At 46.6% G+C, this 21219-nt stretch overlaps 1 protein-coding gene across 1 annotated transcript in view; it reads right to left on the bottom strand.

The window, feature by feature from the left end:
* The window catches only part of LOC111853483 (synaptic vesicle glycoprotein 2A-like), a 44568-nt gene that overhangs the window by 17757 nt on the left and 5592 nt on the right, over positions 1 to 21219 (bottom strand). Inside the window, exon 2 of the mRNA XM_023830418.2 lies at positions 2340 to 3134. Coding sequence (XP_023686186.1) covers positions 2340 to 2940 — 601 coding nt within the window. The 5' untranslated portion in view covers positions 2941 to 3134. The remainder of the gene's footprint in view (positions 1 to 2339; positions 3135 to 21219) is intronic.

Below are 21219 nucleotides of genomic sequence, written 5' to 3'. Positions count from 1 at the left end.
TTATTTAATGCTATATCAATATTATCTGTTGTACTTACGCATCAGTCATCATCTCACACACACAATGAATAAGATACTGTCTCCCCCCATACTGAGGCACGGTCCTCTTTCATTTTCCTGCCATCTGCACACTTTCCCATCACACACACATCCCTTATGTACACATAAACACTCTATTTCTCACTCCATCCAGCTGTACTCCAGCTAACATCCCCTGGACCCCCGCAGCTGAACTAATCCCTCCGCAAATAACATCCAGCTCGCTCCACACACAGCTGCGGCGCCAAAGTGAACCGAGCCCCGCGTCTGGTTCAAGGTCAAAGCGTCCAGCAGAGGTCAGTGCCGGGCCAGCGGAGTGCAGCCTGACCAGCAAGGTGCCGTTACTGACTCACTCGACAGAGCTCCTCACTGCGGATTTCACAGCCAAAATCATACTGAGGACGCACAAAAAGAACCTACATGCATGCAAATTTGAAAAAAACATCCTCTCAAGCGCAACTTGAGATACTACCGGATTCATCCATCCGACAGAAAAGAAAATGAGTCATTTGCTGTTTTCCTTTCAGTTTCCCTTATTTTTAATGTTTGTGTAATTTCCCTCTCCATTTCCATTTCCTCCGCACGCTCCGCTGTCCAAACTCCATGAAACATTTCTCCACGCAAATGGAAACGCTCAGCATATTCTTACACTAAACTCAAGCGAGTGAGTATACAACGGTATGCGCCTGCAATTTGTTTACTGGTCAGACATTTGTTCTGTTTTAGTCCTGCTACTATAGCCAAGATGGTGTTGGCCTCTAACTTGGGAGAATAAGCTTTAACGGCCCTGCTGATGTAGAGTACCCTCCTGTAGCATGGCGGGTGGCATGCATTAGGACCCAGAAGCGTGTGATAACCTGGGCAGGTGCGGGGAACTCTGGCTGTGTTGTATAATGGGGCCTCTGACATCACTGGCAAACAGCCTTGCGGGGGAGAGACTGGGGTAGAGACACAGGCACACAGACGCACACCTACACACCCACACAACACACACAAGTGAGCATGCACACACATACAAATACATTTATGAAAAACAGCCTTAAATACAAATGAGTCATTCATGTTGCTTATCACCGAAATGATACATATTTTGGAATCATTAAATAATTATGAAATAATTGAAAGACACAATATGTACTGTTTATGCACAAATAATCCCTAATCCATATTAATTTACAGTTATCTTAGTTCTGATATTAAAAAGATTTATATTTACCATAGGAATAAACCAGTAATATTACTGAATATTTACAATCATAACATATTTTAGGCTGATTGTTGTAAACTCTAGTGCATGTTCACTAATGGATCTACAAAGTGTTAACAAATAATACCACTGTATTAAATGTTTAATTTAAAAATCTGTTCATTTCATGCTAGTGACATTACAGAGATTATAAAGCAGAATTCAAACACAATCTGCCACATAAAATGACTCAGAGGCTTAATATTCACTCATTCTGCTATGAAACGGTAAAGATTATGATATGAGCACAGATCTCCATGCTATTAGAGGGGCTGTAAACCCCCCGGACCCCCCCCCCCCACCGCTGGAATACGAAGGGTAATTATTTAAGTCTCCTGCCACAAGCTCCATTTCACCCTGACGAAGCTGCACCAGGACATGAGCACTAACACCCCTGCATGTTATCGTGTGACTGTACGACCAACGCTTCCATCACGCTGTCAATATGTCAATGGGCTGTTTAGTGCCTTTTATCAGTGATTCATGTCTGTGTTAGTACATCACTGCTGGAGTGGATCAAACCATTTCCTCGCTTGGGGGGTGACACACCGTGTTTGTAGGCTTAGAGCTGTCCATAAAGCCCGCTGTGTGCACCTGTTTAACGCCACCTCCCCCCCACTAAGTTTCCAGGCATTCTGTCAGATTTAAACAATCACCTGACAATGCAGAAGTAGGTATGTTCTTGGATGTATCTGCTGATGGATAGGCATTAAGCTTTTACGTACAACTAGAGCATCCCTGCACATCACATAGGAGTGTATAATTGACTACAGCTTCTTAACTTCTCTTCATTATGCACAAGCTTAATCTGCATTTCTAAGTCAGTAAGCCCTGATTCTGAACGGTTTTGTGACTTGTGAGTGCTATTAGGGCGGAGTTTAAAAAGAAATTGTTGCACCAGCTCTGTTTTATCAGCCATGGTTGACACCGTGTATCTGTTTTGTGTTGCCGGGTTCGAAACCATTTTCTTTGAATTTAGAGAACTTCCCTTGCTAACAAGGACAATCCGCTTTCCTCGGAAGAAGAGGACAAACGGCGGCAGAGGGCTTCTTACCCAGCATGCCCTTGTTGGGCTCGGACAGGCACATGTCCTTCTCAGCGCTCGGCAGCACAAAGCCCACCACGAAGACCTCCACGCCGTCGGCCATGAGCGCCAGGCCCAGCACGAAGTAGAGCGTCCATTGGAACCGGCCGTGGCCGCACTCCTGCAGGATGGTCTCGTACTGCTGCGCCAGCTCTTCCTGATCCTTCCGGCGCTCGCCCGCCGTCTCGCCAAAGTCCCGGAACTGAGCGCCCGCCGGCACCCCGGACCCGCCCAGCTGGCCGTCCTCTTTGCCCGAGTCTGCCCGCGGGATGCCCTGGTACTCGCCCTCGTAGATCTCGTCATCCTCATCGTGGCCCTCAGTGGAGTCGCTATGGGCCCCCTCGTCATCGTTGGCCCGGCTGTCACTACGGTAGTAGCCCCCGTCCTGGCTCTGCACTGGGTAGTCGTCGTCATCGTCCTCCTCGAAGCGCGTGTAGGAGCGCTTGGAGTACTCGTCGGTCATTCTGTCCATTCCTCGCCCAACCTTCTTCGCTGCCTGCCGCTTCACCTCCTTGGCAATGTCCTTGGCGCCCCGTATGAAGGCGGTTCTGTCCCTGTAGCCGTCATCCATGTTGAAAGACAAGGGTAAACAAAGCCTGACCTCTGCTGGTGCCCCTTAGAAACTGCGCCGGCCTTGTCCTAGCGATGCTTCAAAAGCATACGGGTCTGGTGGTGGTCTTCCCGGTCAGCAGCCAGTGGCTTCAGGACCACGGTCAGCGACTGCTGTTTCAGACCTGGCTCTTGTGGTCAGCACCGGCAGCGAGCCTGGGAACAACAGAACACGAACCTTGTTAGCTTGGTATTTCCGAAGGCGTTATTAGTCAGGCATGCAGAACCAGCAGAAGGTCCATTAGTCTGCACACAGGAATGCTAATTGCAATGTGTTAGCGTGACGCTTTGTTCGATATGCTTCTTCCCCAGACTGCGGCACTGATAGAACTATAAAACATTATAGTTTTGCACTTAATTACTGCATTCACCAACCTCTCGATTACGACAGTCTTCTTATATGGGAGCAGCGTGTGACTCAGTGGGCTGTGTGCCTGTAATCAGAAGGTCGCTGATTCAAACCCCGCCACAGCACGTCTGCGGGCCCTTGGGCAAGGCCCTTAACCCCCAGCTCCCTGGGTGCCCCAACAAGTGGCTGCCCTTCACAGACAGCTTACTCTACAAAGAGCAAGTTGAGGGAGGCGAAAAGACAATTTCCCCAAGGGGATCAATAAAGCATCAATTATTATTATTCAAATTGCACTATACTAGTATCATCTCCAGGCTATCCAACATCGCTCCCTCGCCTCCAAAAAAGCAGAAACTCCCAGCCCTGTGCCCCCCCCCCCCGCCCCCCCCAGGACAGAGCACATCAACGGCAAGTATAACAGGACCAGAACGGAAGTGACAAAAAAAACCTTTATATTGATAGAATGATGTGTTTACTCAGCGGGCGCCTCTACGTAGTTGCGCCAAGCAAAGAAATGATTATTGTAAGCAGTGTGGATTTGTGAGGGCAGGGAAGACGGATGGTCCTGACACTCCAGTCCCCTGGACCACGATCTGGACACGTCAACCCCGACAGGAGAGATGGATTCCCCTCTCAGCTCCGTTTTATCAAGTTGCCGCTAGAGACGTTTGCTCCCTGCACTTCTGCTGTTTTTCCTGTTTTAATGCTAGCTGGCGTCTCGCTGTGGTGACTGTAAGGGCCTGCGGCATATGGCAGTAGCAGCTTTTGAAGTTGGATGCACCGAGATTCAAATTTACATTGGCATGTGACTGCAATGTCACGGACGCCGCATCAACGTTTACCGTGGCAACGACTTTCGGGGGATGGGCAGATGGTAAGACGGTGATTCAGCAGTGAAGACTTGGCTCATCACCATGGCTACAAGGTCCTCAGTTCTCTCTATTCAAACCATCCAATTTGCAGACTATCAATTACCCAAACGCTCATTAAACAGAGCCTTTACCTTGAGAAATGGATTTAAAACCAAAACAGAGCATGTTCTGAAGCTCAGGTGGTAGTTCTATCTGCCATCTCCTCCGCAGAGTGACCTTTGCTCTTTGTGAGTGTTTGTAGCACGACTAAACAAACGCACCTTTGTTTGTACCCGCAGATGGGCCTGATCCAGCACAGGCAGAATAGATAGTCATACCATCCATAGCCACTTATCCAGTGGGGGGGGGGGCAGCTTTGAGCTATTCCCCGGAAGCACACTACTCAAGGCAGGTAGCAGTGAATGGCTCAGCGGGCTAAGTCTTTGTCACAGTGATCAGAAGGTCACCAGCTCAAGTCCTGGGCTCTGAACAGTCACATGTCCGTGGGCCTTTGACAAAGGCCCGTAACATCCATCTCCAGGGATGCCACATGTTGGCTGACCCTGCAATGTGACCCATAAGGTATGGTGAGCAAGATGGGGTCGGGCCAAGGAAAGCATTCCAGTGTACCTGCACTGCATCTTTGAACAACTGCAGGGGGGCGGAGCACATGAAATAACAGGCAGAGGAAAGACAAGCTTAGACTGAGTATGAAACCCAGGACCCTGAAGCTTCAAGGCAACCAACACCATTAGTAGGACAGCTCCACTGCTTAGGGATCAGCTACTCATGGGCCAATGGATGTGGGTTCAAGCCTCTAGTTGAGCAAACACATGGGCTGGTGTGTGGCTCAGCAGTTAAGGATATGTCTGTGGTCAGAAGGTTGTTGGGTCAAATCCCATGGTTGGCAGAGTGATGTCACCAGTGGGCCCTTGAGCAAGGCCCTGACCCTGCTTTCTCAAAATGTTTGTTGCTTTGAATAAAATGCTGTTCGCTGCACCACTATGACTCTCCCAAGACCATCACTAAACACATGTGACCTAGATACATAGATGGAACAAACCAACATTATAATAAGATGTAAGAAAACTAAACCAAAAAAAAAACAAAAAACAATTTGCCAACAGCCCAGTTTCTGAAACTGAATACTAGCTAAAGATTTAGCTGTAACCCTAAAAGTGCAATGAAACAAGTGTCATCTGAAAACCCACCACCCTGTGCACACATCATCATCAGCAGTGTTCATAACCTGCTAGCGCTGCACATTCCCGTCATCTCCGGACCTACTGGGTTAATGCACAACAAGCCATGCAATTTATATTTTTAACCACCCGATGCACAGCAGACAAATTTAACTCACATTTGTAGTTAAAGGCATTATTTTCATGCCAAAAATACAGATTTCGTTTCCCTTAATTTTTAATTGCATTCTATGTCTGGAATTTTAAGCAGTGCTACCTGGAATTAAAGATTATAACCACACATTGATTTACTTCTGTGACTCACCTGACTGGCACTACATGTGTAGTCACTGAAAATGAACTGACGCCCTTCTGACCAATCAGATTCAAGAATTCGACAGTGCCGTGGTATTATTATTAGTTTAACTCAGGGTTATGCTATCAGTCATACTTTATTTAGCAGGGCTCTTTGCGGTACATCCTGAGCTCCCAGACGTCCTTTAATAACAGCGAGGCTAACGCTAAGGTTAATGGGCCGCACAGGCTCGGCCTGATAGCCAGCGGCCAAGAGGGCTCATGCTGCTCCACCCCGCCATTGGCCCCGCCCCACCACTGGCCCCGCCCTCCCAGCCAAACACACCTGATCCAGTAGCACAGCCATCAGTAAAAACATGGGGTGGAGCTGGCTGGACCCTGTCTGTCTGCTCACGGAAGGGCAGGGAAATATTTCATATTTATATAAAATATAAATATATCTAGGAATTAAAATACAAAAGCAACCTTATGAGAAATCAAATTAGAAACCAAAATGTCAGACCCTTCACTAGCTGAATTACAAACATAATTATCGTGTCTGAAAAGGAGGGACCACTGTAGAGTGTATAAGAGTAGACGTAGAGAGACACATATTTAACGTAGAGAGATTTAAAAGCTTCTCGCTGTGTTTCTCCTGTTATCTCCTGGTTGCTCCTGTAAACCTTTCTAACAGTAACATTTCCGTAAAATATGTGAAGAGATTTTTTCACGATTCAGGGCCAGGTGCCAAGCTTAGTGCTGAAAGTGAACGAGTAAGAAGACAAAACATCCGTCCAGGTGGCCCAGGGACCTGAGGAACACTGAGTTGGCAGAGGTCTTGTTGGCATTTTTGAAGGATTTCAATGGAATAAAACAGCTCCACTACTAGAGACACATTGACAGAGAATGTACGGAGATCTGAGAGTGTTTCAGTCCAAATTTTAAACCCATAAGATGGACGGCATTGGGACCACAGCACCACTGGTCTTTGAACCTCGCTGATCGATATGCCATCAGATGTTAGATTAGATAGATGGATGGATGGATGGATGGATGGATGGATGGATACTTTCCTGAACCCAACATCAGTGTCACCTACCCGTCCATGCAGTTTCATTGACATGTATGCACATGTGATTCTCCACTCCACTCGAACAAGCTGCCCCTATTGGCTGATGACTCACATGGTTGTGCTCGTGCATACTGGGAATGAACCGAACAGATGTTTTGCTCTCTGCTTCCCGTTAAGCTATCAAGGTCACAGAGTATAAGGTCGGGTTACTGAACAGAACAGACTGGGGAAAGAAGAAAAAAAACAGGATATTCCCTATTTGAAAATTATTATCTATCCATCCATCCATCCATCCATCCATTTTCTACTTTAGAGTTTCACAGGGGGCTGAAGCCTATTTCAAGAAGCACAGGACACAAAGCAGGGGACCCCCTCCATGGGGCACATATTCACACACATACACCTCCCATTGGTAGACGTGACACTAAAAGGGCCGAATTCACAGCCTCCACTGAAACCCTGAAGAGATCGATGCCTTTGAAGAAGGAAGCAAAACTCAGATCTGCCTTCAAGAGCTGACAGAGCAGTGATGCAACAAGAACACAAGCGCAGACACTAGCTAACTGTATACATTTTAATGGTACAAAGGTAATCTGCAGACACCATTTCAACCTACCAAATAAACATGAGCTGTGGAAGGAAAAGGGAGTATCCAGAGAAAGCACATGCAAATTCCAGAAAGAGAGCCAGGGGCATGATTCATGGCCCTCAAACCCTGGATGGGATTAATATATAACTATTAGGCATATTATGTAATGAACAGCTATTTAGAGCAGGGTTTTAATATCACAGGGGATCAGAGAACCTCCAAAACGGATATGTAACTGCACATAAATAAAAATATTATGCAAAAAACTGTCGCTTATTTACAGGACTAAGGTTTGTCTTGTTCTTTTACATCTGATTTATTTAGCAGAAGCTATTATGCAAAATGATGCAAGTTGTTGAGAATTGTCAGACGGTCCCTGGGGCAATCGAGGGGGTTAAGAGGCAACATCACCCTGCCGACTCTGGGATTTGAGCCAGCGACCTTCCGATCTCAGGCACAGTGTCCGAACCTGCAGAGCCACACACATAAACAATAACGGCACCATTGCTTATCTGCTTAGAATGTCAAAGACGACCTTCGAATGAGCTGCCCTGCTCTGGATAAACATTTCCATCAAGCTCGAGTCTCTGGTCCACCTGGAGCTTCCATCATGGGCAGTAAAGAGAAAAGAAAGGGGGAGGAATCGCAGAGAGGGGTGAAGGAGCTGGCGACAGAGAGAGCGATAAGGCAGGGCGACAGAGAGGCAAAAGAATGGGAGTCAGACCAAAAGAAGAGTGAAATAACAGAAAGAGGAGAGAATGAGAGCAACGCGAGGGAGAGGAAAACGAAAGACTAAAGAAAAAGCCATGGATCGGCAAGAATAACAACGGAGAGAAGAAAGGACAAGATCGACAGTGGCAGCTGAAAGAATGAGAGCCGCAGAGAGGCCACAGATGATGTTCTCACTGTCCCCGGCTCTCTGCCGCCATGATGGCGTGTTTCTGCCGGTGGGCGGGACTCAGCCCCCAGCCGCCAGTCGGCAGATGTGAGGGAGTCTCTATTTTTAGGCTAAAGAGCTGTGGCTTCTGACGCATTTATTTATTTTTTTGATGAAAAAGGAGGCGGGGCTGGGGCTCGCGTGCGACGGCGCCGGCATCTGGATGTGAGCGCTGACGTCAGTGGCTGGCCTGCACGCGCAGTGACCTCCCATTGGTAGACGTGACACTAAAAGGCCCGAATTCACAGCCTCCACTGAAACCCTGAAGAGATCGATGCCTTTGAAGAAGGAAGCAAAACTCAGATCTGCCTTCAAGAGCTGACAGAGCAGTGATGCAACAAGAACACAAGCGCAGACACTAGCTAACTGTATACATTTTAATGGTACAAAGGTAAACCATTTGGGGTCTGAGCTCACAGGAAGTCCGGTATCACATGAGCAATCAGTACCAGCTGCCCCATACTGAAAGACGAGTCATGCGTCACTATAGTCAGTGCAAACACAAAACTCTTAATTGACTTGGCAGTTTTTGCGGCTCCAGTGAGTTACGTAAAACATCCATGATGTAAAGTGCAATGGTTGCTGGGAAAATCAATAGGAAGAGAATTGACAGCCTTGGTTACTGGGGAACTGCAGCAACTAGAAAAAAATCTCTCATCTGGCTGAGACATCAACTTAACGTCTTTGCGTTTGTCTTATATATCACAGGATTTGAGCCTCATCTCCTGTTAAATGGCTCATTCCAAAATCAATATCGCCCTACTGTATAAAACAAAGTTAAGATCCGTTTCAATTGATACACGCACAAACACAGAAGAACTCTTCACAGACAATCAAATCCATTTTAATGTATTCATGTCTGGCCAAAACTATTCCAGGGCAATTGTGCTATTCAAACCACTCACCAGACGTGCATGACATACAGACTGCAATCAATCCAGAATTTACACCTGCCTTTGATCTCAGGAGTCAGCTATGGGTTTAGAAAAGTGTTTTTCAAAGTGAGGGTAAAGTTACAGTGTTCTGATGAAAATCCCTCGGAGATCCGGCTGTTTGGACCTTGAGATACAAGATAAAAGTGAATATATGTAAAATCCATCAAAGGGAATGGATTTAATCTCAACTTAATATGTTTGTCCATCCTTTACTTCAACACCCAGCTAGTGTGTAACTCAGCCGGTTTGACCTCTGGGTCTGTGATCAGAAGGTTGCTTGTTTGAATACCTGCACCCCAAGCTTCGCTCTTCGTGAATGTGTGTGTGTGTATGTGTGTGTGGATATGTGAAAATAAGCATTCCAATGTACCTATACAGGTGGGAAATAAAGCAACATTTCGCTGAAGAAAGAGAGGAGGGGCTCAGACCCCACCAGGAAGAAGTGCTCCTGTATGTCAGCTTCCATACGTCAGCACAAAAGCAGGTTGGTGCGACACAGACAACCCATGTGGTAAAAATAAAACAGGCCCGTGACCCGCAGATCAGAGGCGCTCATGAGCGTAAATGAAGGACGTGTCCGGTAATGGTGTCCGCTCTGCTCCACTGGCGCCAGGAGACGGCCCAAACGGGTCCGCACCCCCTCCCGCCGGCTAGAGGCCGCGCTCCTCGCTCTCATTCTAATTATGAATCCGTGTCGGCCGCCAGACGCCCCCCCCCCACCCCCCGATTAACACGATTCCTGCTCCCTGCTGCTCTTGGCTGAAAAAAATTAGCGTTTGTCTCCTTTGGCCCAAAACCAAGGCAATGATGTAGTTTGTTGGCCATGAGATGATGATGGCGACACGGGGGGAGGACAAAGTCCTTTTAAGAGTGGGATGGGTGGCTAGTGAATGCAGCAAACGCTGCAGCAGTCGCACAGGCAATGGGGTGGGGGAGGGGCGTGGGTTGGGGCTGCGTCATTCGATCTTTGCGCCAGGTGATGCAGTGGCCTTTCTGGGAGGCAAGACAGACCAGGTGGCCACAGCGCCTCGGTGTTTAGGGTACAAAGGGGAGCGGAGTCGTGAAATGATTTGGGAGCTGCTGATTGGCCGATCGATCGGTACACTTATAGTGAGCAAATATTTGCAGGACTGAATGCAGGATTGCGGTTGGAGGATTGTGTGAGGCTCAGGCCGGTTTTTAATGTCAGAAAAGGCTCCAGGGCCCCCTGTGACACTGACAAGGGGAAGCAGCTAGAAGATGGATGGATGGATGGATGGATGGAAACTCTCTGGTGCCAGCTTTTACTGTCGAACTGAGTGTAAGATTTTACAAATGTCTTCGTCTGGTTCTGGTGGAAATATGTCCTCATTTGGATACTTTGCTTAGCGCCATTAGTTGTGTCAGCTTGCCGCTTCTGTGAAGGACCTATGAATTCATCACATATCATCATCAAATGGCCGAAGGTGTCTCCTACCTGCATGTGACTGATCTGCTGTTAGCGTTTCCCTAGAGCCGGACAGCTTGATGGCACGAGACCACACAACATGCTGCCATCATTATATGTTTTAATCCCTATCGGAATCCTCCCTGTCTCTCCAGTGTGGCTGAAGCCGACGTCCAAACCAACTGCGTCTGCTGCTCTTATTATTTTCTCATCAGCACCTTATCTGGCGATGAATGGCAGCGACCAGAAGGCAAACGGCTAATCCAGCCCATAATGAGACCATGAGTCGAGCTGAGAGATTAGCAGGGCGTGCATTCAAAGGCATATCTAACTTCATTAACATGTGACCTCTTACACAAACACCCAAAACAGTATACAAGTCATCATTAAATCTCAATGCTTATATATATCCAAATTTTGAGTAATAAAATACTAACAGTAACTATACCCCATTATATGGATATATCATTAATATACACTGACCTGACATAACATAAAAACATTAGCAGTAGATCCTAGAAGTTGTGAGGTGGGGCTTCCATGGATCAGACTTGTTTGTCCAGAACGACCCACAGATGCTAAATCGGATTGAGACCTGAGGAATTTGGAAGCCAGGTAAACACCTTGAACTCTTCATGTTCCTCAATCCATTCCTGAACAATTTCTGCAGTGTGGCAGGAAACATTATCCTGCAGAAAGAGGCCATCGGGAAACTTGTCTGTACTGGGTCTGCAACAATGTTTAGGTAGATGGTAACATCCACATGAAGGCCAGGATCCAAGGTTTCCCAGCAGAACATTGCCCAGGGCGTCACACTGCCTCCGCTGGCTTGCCTTCTTCCCATAGTGCATCCTGGTGCCATCTCTTCTCCAGTTAAATAACCAACACGCACCTGGCCATCCAAAATGTGACTCAGACCAGGCCACCTTCTTCAAAACTCCTTGTCAACGTTGCTCAGATACTTATGCTTGCCCATTTTTCCTGCTTCCAACACATCAACTTCAAGAACTCACTGTTCACTTGTCTAATATATAAGGGCACCTTTGACAGGTGCCATTTTAACAAGATAGTCAATGTTATTCACTTTACCTCTCAGTGGATTTAATGTTACGGCTGATTGGTGTGGAGATATTTATTGATTTCTGTATTGTTGGATTTTTGGTTATACTGGGGTACCTTGGCAACCAGGAGCCGCAGTCTGTCATAGAAAGAATTTCTCTCCTTTCTCTGATCACTCTGGCACAGGTGTCAGTGGAGATAAGACCCCCCCCCCCCTCTCACCCCCCCACCCCCACCCCAGTCCCTGCATCTCCCCTGACAGCATCACCGGTCAGTTCGTTTACTCGGCCATCATCTCCCATTATGCAAATATTTAATTGCTTTTCAAGGACCAATATTGTGTTATTAGTTCGATAACAAAATATGACAGCAAAAGACTGCTGTCAGGTTCCCATAGCAACACCACTCTCAGACGTCAACAGATTTTTTTTAATTATGGATTTTTCCACAGGAGAAGCATAAAGAGTTGGTATGCGTAATGGCAATCAAACACTTATCTTCCGTTGTATATTTGTTCTTAAAACGTTAGCTGAAATACAATGTAACAATTACAGCCAATTTCACCTTGCTCACTGTATTAGCTGGAGGTTCAATAAACCTACCAATTATCTCCTTAACAGGTTAATTATGAGCAATGTTGCTTATACATCTTTGGGCACCAGAAATGGTAATTGTGCTGGGAATCAGCGGTAGGCAAAAAAACAGAAGCACCTAACAAAAGACTAGATATAAAGCAGGGGCAGTTTGGCTTCGGCCAAAATGGTGTCCTGAACTGGGCGTAATGGGATTATAGACCATGGCTGTTTATAATACCAAGAAGACAAAGATCATACTTGTCTTGGCAAGAGAATTCTTGTTAACTTGCCCCCCAAGAATGAACTATAATGAATCATAGGATTGTTCTTATATCTTTGATATTTGGGGCAATAATGACTTCTGGGGACTTTTACTGTCCTCTGCACTTCTGTTCTGGAGTGTAGGAACTGTACCTCGACAATGGAAGGTGACGTCAAACGGGTACACGAGAACATGAGAACCCGAGAACACGAGAACACAAGAACACAAGAACGGTCTTGGTACGCAGGCTGACAAACACCCTTCATGAGGAAAAGTCTCCAGGTCTTTGGAGATGATGGAGACCAAAATCTGTGGTGCCATCCAGAGCTTCCATAAAGGCTCAATGCTGACCGGGAGGCTATGGGGTAGATTGTGTTCGACTTCATGCTAGCGCTCTTTGGTTTGTCGCGCAGTATGTGTGGGGACACTGTCACCTTAGGATACGGGAACATTATAAGGGAAGAGTGTTTGCACTATAGGGTGCATCTCGCGCTGCAAATGGCCTCATATCCCTTGGCTAATATACAACGTGCAAAGCAAATGTCTAAAGACTCCCGCAAGATGGCTATTCATACCATTACGGTTTCCCTGCCAAGTTTCTACTGGTTTGTGTAGCTTTGTGGTATTTAGCAGTTATCCCAGTCAGCATCCATCGATCCCTGTTGGGGAGCTTCAACGTCCACCTGCTGCTCTTCTTTGCCAATCAGGAATCAGATGCCATCATGATTTTTCAGACTCTTCCCCTTTGTACGTTAAATCATTTTAAAGTTCTATGGACCAATGCACCGACAGCTCTTTGGTACGTTGAGAACTGTCCTTTTCATTGCCTCATGTTGCTTTGAGCCCATACATAGTGCTTATTGTCCAATTTCCATATTATCTGACAAATACTCATAATGGGCATTAAGATGAATGACTCACCTTTCTAGTTATGATCTAGCTATTTTTTCCTTGTTTCATATGGGGTTTCCATTATTCTGTTCTACAACAGCTCAGGAAAAAATTTGCTTTGAAAAAAGGTAATGTTATCTCAGACAGTTTTAAATGTATGACCTTTACTGTTATTATATAAAAATCTGAACTTTTTTGGGATGAGGATTGAATAACGGAAATTGTGGGTTGTACGGTTTACAGGTTTTGTATAAAATGATTTAATTTCACTTTTATGCACAATGACATGGTTCATCCTGCAGCAGATTTTACATTCCTGTTCCACTGTTCAGACGATGATCAAAGCTCTCAGATGACGCCTGCATTTCAAACATCACATATATTTCTTGTTCTTTCTAAGGCCTGCAAAAATAGACCACTGGAATTTTAATGTGAAGACAGTTCCCCGTGAGGAATGGGGGAGACGGGGAGGTCCACAGTATGGCAAAAAGCCACTAACATGTTCTTTAGAACCTGTCAGATCTCAAAAAATCAAGGTGCCTCTTATTAGACCAAAAATACGACTAAGACCCCCTTGCTGTTTTCATAGCAACTGATGGTGCCCAAATTTGGACCTTCAAAACTGATCTCCCATCCTTGCCACCCAACAGGGCAGAGTTCTACCACAGCACAAAGTCCCCCTCACTTGGAAAAATGCCTGTTTATCAAGGTGGCCCAGATCCAGCTGAGAAGAAAACAACCACAAAGGTGGCTGAGTGGCAGCTATTATAAGGCGAGAGCAGAGGAGCTGGAGATAACGAGAGTCTGAGCACCTTGGTGAAATGCTACGAACAGCCATAACAGTACCAAGGACAGGCAGCGCCGAATGAAGCTCTGCCATGTGTACGGTTACATGTGAATGTGGCCAAACGACTCCCTCAATTCTCAGCCAATCAGGAGCCACAGCACCATCCTACTGTGTGATGCCAGAACTTGGATGAATTCATTCATTTTTTATTGACTACAGCTTCATGGGAAAAGCCTATTTAATTAAAACGCCGAAGTAACAATGACAAACCTTGCCAGGCCTGCAGCGGTCTGCTACAGTAAGCGGAAGATAAGCAGATGTAACCCTACTAATTATGTGGTACGTAGCTCATGTTAGGGCTTATGAGACCGGCCGCATAAAACCGCTAATCTCCCAGAATGCCATCCCAGTTGGACATACTGGGATGGTGGCAGCGGAGGCGAGTCTTAAGGGTTAAACTATGAGCAGATGGAAAGAAGAGAAAGAAAGAGAGAGAGAGAGAGAGAGAGAGAGAGAAAGAGAGAGAGAGTGACGTCTCTTGCATCTCGAGGGACTCCTTCCAAACACGAGAAGGGGGCGGGGGAGGGGGGCAGGAGAGACTGGAACAGATTGGGCCATTAGCTGGCAGCTGAGGAAGCCCATTAGCTTGGCAGTGAAGCTGACGCACCAGAGCCCCTCCCACACAGCGCCGCCGCGAGGGCCAACCATGAGCGGCCGGGGTGAGCTCTGTGCCGCGGTGCATGCATAACCTAATATAAAGGGCAGCACCCTCGAGGCATCATGGTCTGCGGTTCCGCATAGATAAAACCCTCTCTCAGATATTTCTCGGCATATTTCAGGTGCTCTTAATTGCTCTAGTCTCAGGTATACTTGTACATTTCCATAATAAACATCTTTCTCTCACCTGTATGTATAATATGCCTTGTAGGAAACTGTAGGTGTGCAACACAAGCTAAAAACGGAAATACTGCCACCTTGTAGAGTGTAGATGTATAACACAGGCAAGCATGTGCAGAATGGAATACATCCCTGCAAATCCACAGACATGGTCCACAGGGGAGCCATCAGATGAAATGGGCCCCAGTACGGACCTGGGGGGTGGAAGAGTGACAGGCAGGAAACATCAGGAAATATTCGTTTCGGTTGGAAACCCTTAGGCAGACAGATAGAAAACACTGCCATAGAAAAACCCGAGACAGAGATACAAAAAAATATATAAATAAAGAACAATAAATAAAATAAACTGACCGCTGGAGGGGTGTAATTGACAGGAAGGGGTTGCTGTGCCAACAGGAAATGAGGCCCAATGTCGCCTCCCTGACATGAGCCACAGCTTTCTTCTGTGCCCCCTGGGAACCCATCTGTGTTTAACCAAAAAAAAGCTGCATTTTTATTGCGACGTCGCATGCAGGCCCTCGCAGCCCTGACCAGGCACCTGGTGTGTTTTACACAACATGTCTCAACCCTGTGAGCCTCTCAGGTCTTGGGCTCCATGGGAGCTGTTTGCAACCCGCCGGGAGGAAGATGAATGTGAAGATGAATGCATGCCAAGGAGCCTCTGCATCTCAAACACTGTTAAAAAACAGTGTGTGAACTCCAGGGAAATCATACATGGAACAAACAAGGTTTTATGGCAGCTACAGGGATGATTTCTGGATTATACTTCAAGTGCATCCAATGCAATGATCAACAGGGACAGCGAAGGTAAGAGTAGGAGATCTCAGCTAAGAGACCCTCCTACACAAGGGCACCCGGTTCTGCTACTGCAGGTGTCTGCAAATCCAACTGCGAGCAGAAATGTTCACGTGCTCATATCGGCATTAGAACATGACAGGCGCATTATAGCCATGGCGAGATGCTTTGGGTATCTACAGACAACAGGCCAAGAATATATGCAAAGTTCTGCTGGCTTCAAATGGGCGTTCTTTGGATGGATGCTGGGAGGGTATTTCTAGACCCATTAGGAATCTGCCATTGTGATTTAAAAAGAGGCTCCACAGCTCAATGGACCAGAGAGAAGCATCAAGTCAGATGTGCAGGACAGTAGCCACCACAATGGGGGGCTGCATGAAAGACACCTGTGGGCCATTACATATCCATCTGCTGAAACCGCTTGGGCTATTCAGGGTCGGGGTGGGGGGTTGGGGCTGGAGCTCATCATGGAGCCTATGGGCACAAGGCAGGGAACAACCCAGGATGGGGTGCCAATCCATCACAGGGCACAGTCACACATCTACAGGCAACTTAGTGACTGCAGTTAACCTTCCCCCAGTACTCCAGAAACCCCAAGATAACATGGAGAGCCAAGACAGAGATGGTCCCAGAAGTGTGAGGCGACAGTGCTAATCACTGCACCACAATGAATTAGTCTTACACAAGACATACACATTAGAGTAGCTAAAGCTGGAAGACAGATAAGTGTTTGATGAGATGGACTTTTAGGGAAAAGATCAAGAATTGTCTAGCTGTAGGAATTCTCTGTAACCTGTATATCAATAAACACCCAGCTGCATAAATCAGCAGTTTTAAAATCCAACATCTCCAGCCCTCTTACACGGAAGCCCCTGTTCATCTGGGAACAGCACCCAAGCCACTGCTTTTTACAGATGCAGGAATAACACCCAAGCCACTGCTTTTTACAGATACGGGAAGAGCACTCAAGCCACTGCTTTTTACAGATATGGGAACAGCACCCAAGCCACTGCTTTTTACAGATATGGGAAGAGCACCCAAGCCACTGCTTTTTACAGATACGGGAAGAGCACCCAAGCCACTGCTTTTTACAGATACGGAAAGAGCACCCAAGCCACTGCTTTTTACAGATATGGGAACAGCACCCAAGCCACTGCTTTTTACAGATATGGGAACAGCACCCAAGCCACTGCTTTTTACAGATATGGGAACAGCACCCAAACCACTGCTTTTTACAGATACGGGAAGAGCACCCAAGCCACTGCTTTTTACAGATACGGGAAGAGCACCCAAGCCACTGCTTTTTACAGATACAGGAAGAGCATCCAAGCCACTGCTTTTTACAGATACGAGAAGAGCACCCAAGCCACTGCTTTTTACAGATACGGGAAGAGCACCCAAGCCACTGCTTTTTACAGATACGGGAAGATCACCCAAGCCACTGCTTTTTACAGATACAGGAAGAGCATCCAAGCCACTGCTTTTTACAGATACGAGAAGAGCACCCAAGCCACTGCTTTTTACAGATATGGGAAGGGCACCCAAGCCACTGCTTTTTACAGATACGGGAAGGGCACCCAAGCCACTGCTTTTTACAGATATAGAGTTTTCAGGTCTTCTTTATCTTCATCAGGTGAAGCACTACATCACTGCCCCATATAAAAGTGGGAAAATATACAGAGAAAGAAGGAGAAGATCAGGTGAAGCACTACATCTACAGCCTGAAGGGCATGTGATTGCTGTACCTGTACCAGTCAGGTGTCACAGAGCATAGGGGAAGGGCTGGGATATTTGTGGGACCAGGGCTTTCTATGATGCCCATTTGACAGCCTTTAGTGAAAATGGAGAAGTGACTAAGTAACTAAGGCCCTGCCGATTAATCCTTTGGAAGGGTTCCTACCAATGTAGCTGCGAACCATTAGCCTGATAAGAACATAAGAACATAAGAAATTTACAAACGAGAGGAGGCCATTCGGCCCATCAAGCTCGTTTGGGGAGAACTTAACTAATAGCTCAGAGTTGTTAAAATCTTATCTAGCTCTGATTTAAAGGAACCCATGGTTTTAGCTTCCACTACACTAGCAGGAAGACTATTCCATACTCTAACTACATATTGATGCTAAACACCTAGACGCTGTGCCACTATATGTACTCTGCCGTTACGACGGAGTGAAGCAATGCCAAGCCACGAGGCAGGAAAAGCCATATTTGTCTGGCTCCTGCAGCTAGAGCGATTCTAGGATTTGATCCTTAGATCGGCTCAGCCCCTTGCAGAATTACTGGGTAATTTTTCAGGGGTTGGAGAGAAAATATAAATACAGTCCAGAACAATCTATGATCACCAGCAAGTGTTCCCAGTGAAGGGCGATTCCACACTGTCTCCAGCTACCCTCAAAATAACTCAAGCCCAATTAGGAGAACATAGCATTCCTCTATTGCTGTGACTCCTTTCCATTCCTGAAATATAAATTTCTACACCACACTACTGAAAACAAGTGTATAACAATGTGTATGATGACTTTGTTTACTCTAGCCAACAGTGTAAAGGGCCACAAATTACCGTTTGCCTCCTCACGTCACTCCTGGGTGACACTAAGGATTCAATCAGGCGCAGAGTGATGCAGAACAAAGGCAGTGAGTGACTCATCATCCAGTTTGCTGCCTTAATCATGCATACTTCTCAACAGATCTGGACTTGAAGGGTTGCCATGGCAAAGAATTGAACACTCAGAAATATCATTTTAATAATTACCAAGCTCAGGGAAATGGAACTTTTTTTTGCCTTTAACAGGTTTTGTAACTTAATAGCTTGATTGCTGTATTATGCATCTAAATAATACTTTTTGTGCTTTCACTTCTACTCATATCAACATTCCTGGTAAGATGCATCATGCTTGCATGGACAGCGAATGTTACCACAATAATTTGTGCAAACTCCCAAAAAGACAACTGCCCTAGCTAACTCTCAATAAACCTGTGTGTGCTAAAGTAGCTATAAAAAAAACCAAACAATTTTTATCTATTAATTCTGTGGTTAGTGCTGAGATGCCAGGAGTATCACTGGAGGATTGTGACAGGGGGGTAAATCATTAGCTCAGTGAATGAGAACACACTGCTTAAACTAAGTAGTGTACATTTATTTGGGGGGAGGACACTAAAGGACATTTTAGTAGGGCTAAAGCCCTGCTGTGATCTCACAGGTTATGGGTTCACTTCTTTTGGTTCTGCGTGAGTTTGCATGGCCTCCCTGTTGTTTGGAAATACCCCATAATGTGTGAATGAATGTGTGCCCTCTGATTGGCTGACATCCCATACAGGGTATCCCCTGCTTTGTGCCCTGTGCTTCCAGGAACAGGCTCACCGTGACCCTGTATTGCATGAGCGGTTCTGGAAAATTGGATGGATGCACCTGACACATTTATCGCACATAAACAGCTGGGTTTCGACCCCAGAAGCATTAGCTGAAAACAGAGAATGAATGAAGCAGAGACAGTAAATCTTTGTGTAGGAGCTGTCAGACATATCAGCAATGTGGAAACTGCACACTGCCACTAACATAAGGAAGAGGAACTCAAAAATACAGAAGCAGCGTCCGCAGAGCACCAGTCCCTCCCGGGGTCGCAGTGACTCCATTGCTGGGATTGAGGCAACTGTGATTATAATTCTGCCACACTGCCACCCTGGAGGGCAAGACAGCACCTTGTGCAGGCAGAGCGAAATACACAAACTCCAATGACATCATCTCCTTGGTGTTCCGTATTAGCTAGGGGTATGGACTCTTTGCTTACCCCAAAGGGCATTTTCATGTAGTAGCTGCTTCAGAGGGACTCTGCTCTGCACAAAGTATCCAGATGGTCTGAATCCCTAGCTCCACATCCGCACTGCTAGTGCACGCCGGAGGGCTACAGCTCACCTTGACATCAGTGTCTGTTATGTGGGTTTGCTCTGTGCCTAATTTAACAGGGAATTTTAGGGGGATGTGGTGGGGAGGAGGATGTGGCGGGGGTGAGGATGTGGCAGGGGTGAGGATTTGATGGGGGTGAGGATGTGGCGGGGATGAGGATGTGGCGGGGATGAGGATGTGGGGGGGGATGAGGATGTGGCGGGGATGAGGATGTGGGGGAGGATGAGGATGTGGCGGGGATGAGGATGGGGCGGGGATGAGGATGTGGTGGGGATGAGGATGGGGCGGGGATGAGGATGTGGTGGGGGGGATGAGGATGTGGCGGGGATGAGGATGTGGTGGGGATGAGGATGTGGCGGGGATGAGGATGTGGGGGGGGATGAGGATGTGGCGGGGATGAGGATGGGGCGGGGATGAGGATGGCGCGGGGATGAGGATGTGGTGGGGATGAGGATGTGGGGGGGGAGTGAGGATGCCCTTGAGCGTCCCTGTGCACCAATGAGCCCCAAATTCCATGCTGAACCTGCATCACTGAGCTGGCATGTGGGGGGCAGGGGATAAAGCACCCTCCTAATAATATATTTGGGAAGTTAATCTCCCTGGAAATACTCTTCCCAGAACATTCCAGAAAAACAGGGACCCTTGCTTTCCTGTACCACAAAAACATGGCGTCCAGCAGGTCTAAGTAACTCCATCCTGCATCCTCCCTACAAGACCCCCTTAATGTGATGCATCTGAATTCTGTGCTGCCTAGGATAGGCTCAAGCACCCCCGCCCAACCATGTACTGGATAAGAGCTTTGTATGGATGGATGGATGGATGGATGGATGGATGAATAAATGGATGGATGTGGGCATTCACAGTTATGCTGCACTGAAGTTTCTCTCAGTACTGGTTTTTGAACTGGACATGGATACCCTGAAGCTGCGCTTGACAGGGCCCCCCTGGAATGTAAAATTATACATAAATAAACCTAGTTTCTAGGTACATTATTGCACAGATCAGAAACCCAAATGACATGGACACATACAGTGCTGTTCATAAAGCGCTTATCACACACTGCTGGAACAGAACAATCCTAGAATCAACTGCACTTAGCCCTGTCTGAGCTCTAGAGGGACGAGGCAACTGAGCGCTTAATTGGACATGTCAGCGGCTTCCTAACAATGATCCATCAAAGGAGCACAAATGAGAATTTCAGCCTCAGAGTTCCTTGGATCTTGTAAAAAGGTAATAAAAGGTCTCATAGAATTAAAAGATAATGGTACACTACAGTAAAATTCCAAAACTTCAATAACGGATTTATAGAAAGTGACTCCATTGAAATCTCATACATCAATCATCATGTTTATGGTTACTAGAAGAAACAGTTGGATTTTCAAGGATTTTCATGTTTCCTTGCTTGTGGATCAGAGTTTCACCAAAACCCCAGTGAGA

This window comes from Paramormyrops kingsleyae, chromosome 23 (genome assembly GCF_048594095.1).
Source record: "Paramormyrops kingsleyae isolate MSU_618 chromosome 23, PKINGS_0.4, whole genome shotgun sequence".
Taxonomy (NCBI): Eukaryota; Metazoa; Chordata; class Actinopteri; order Osteoglossiformes; family Mormyridae; genus Paramormyrops; species Paramormyrops kingsleyae.
This window is presented reverse-complemented; position numbering and strand designations above follow the sequence as displayed.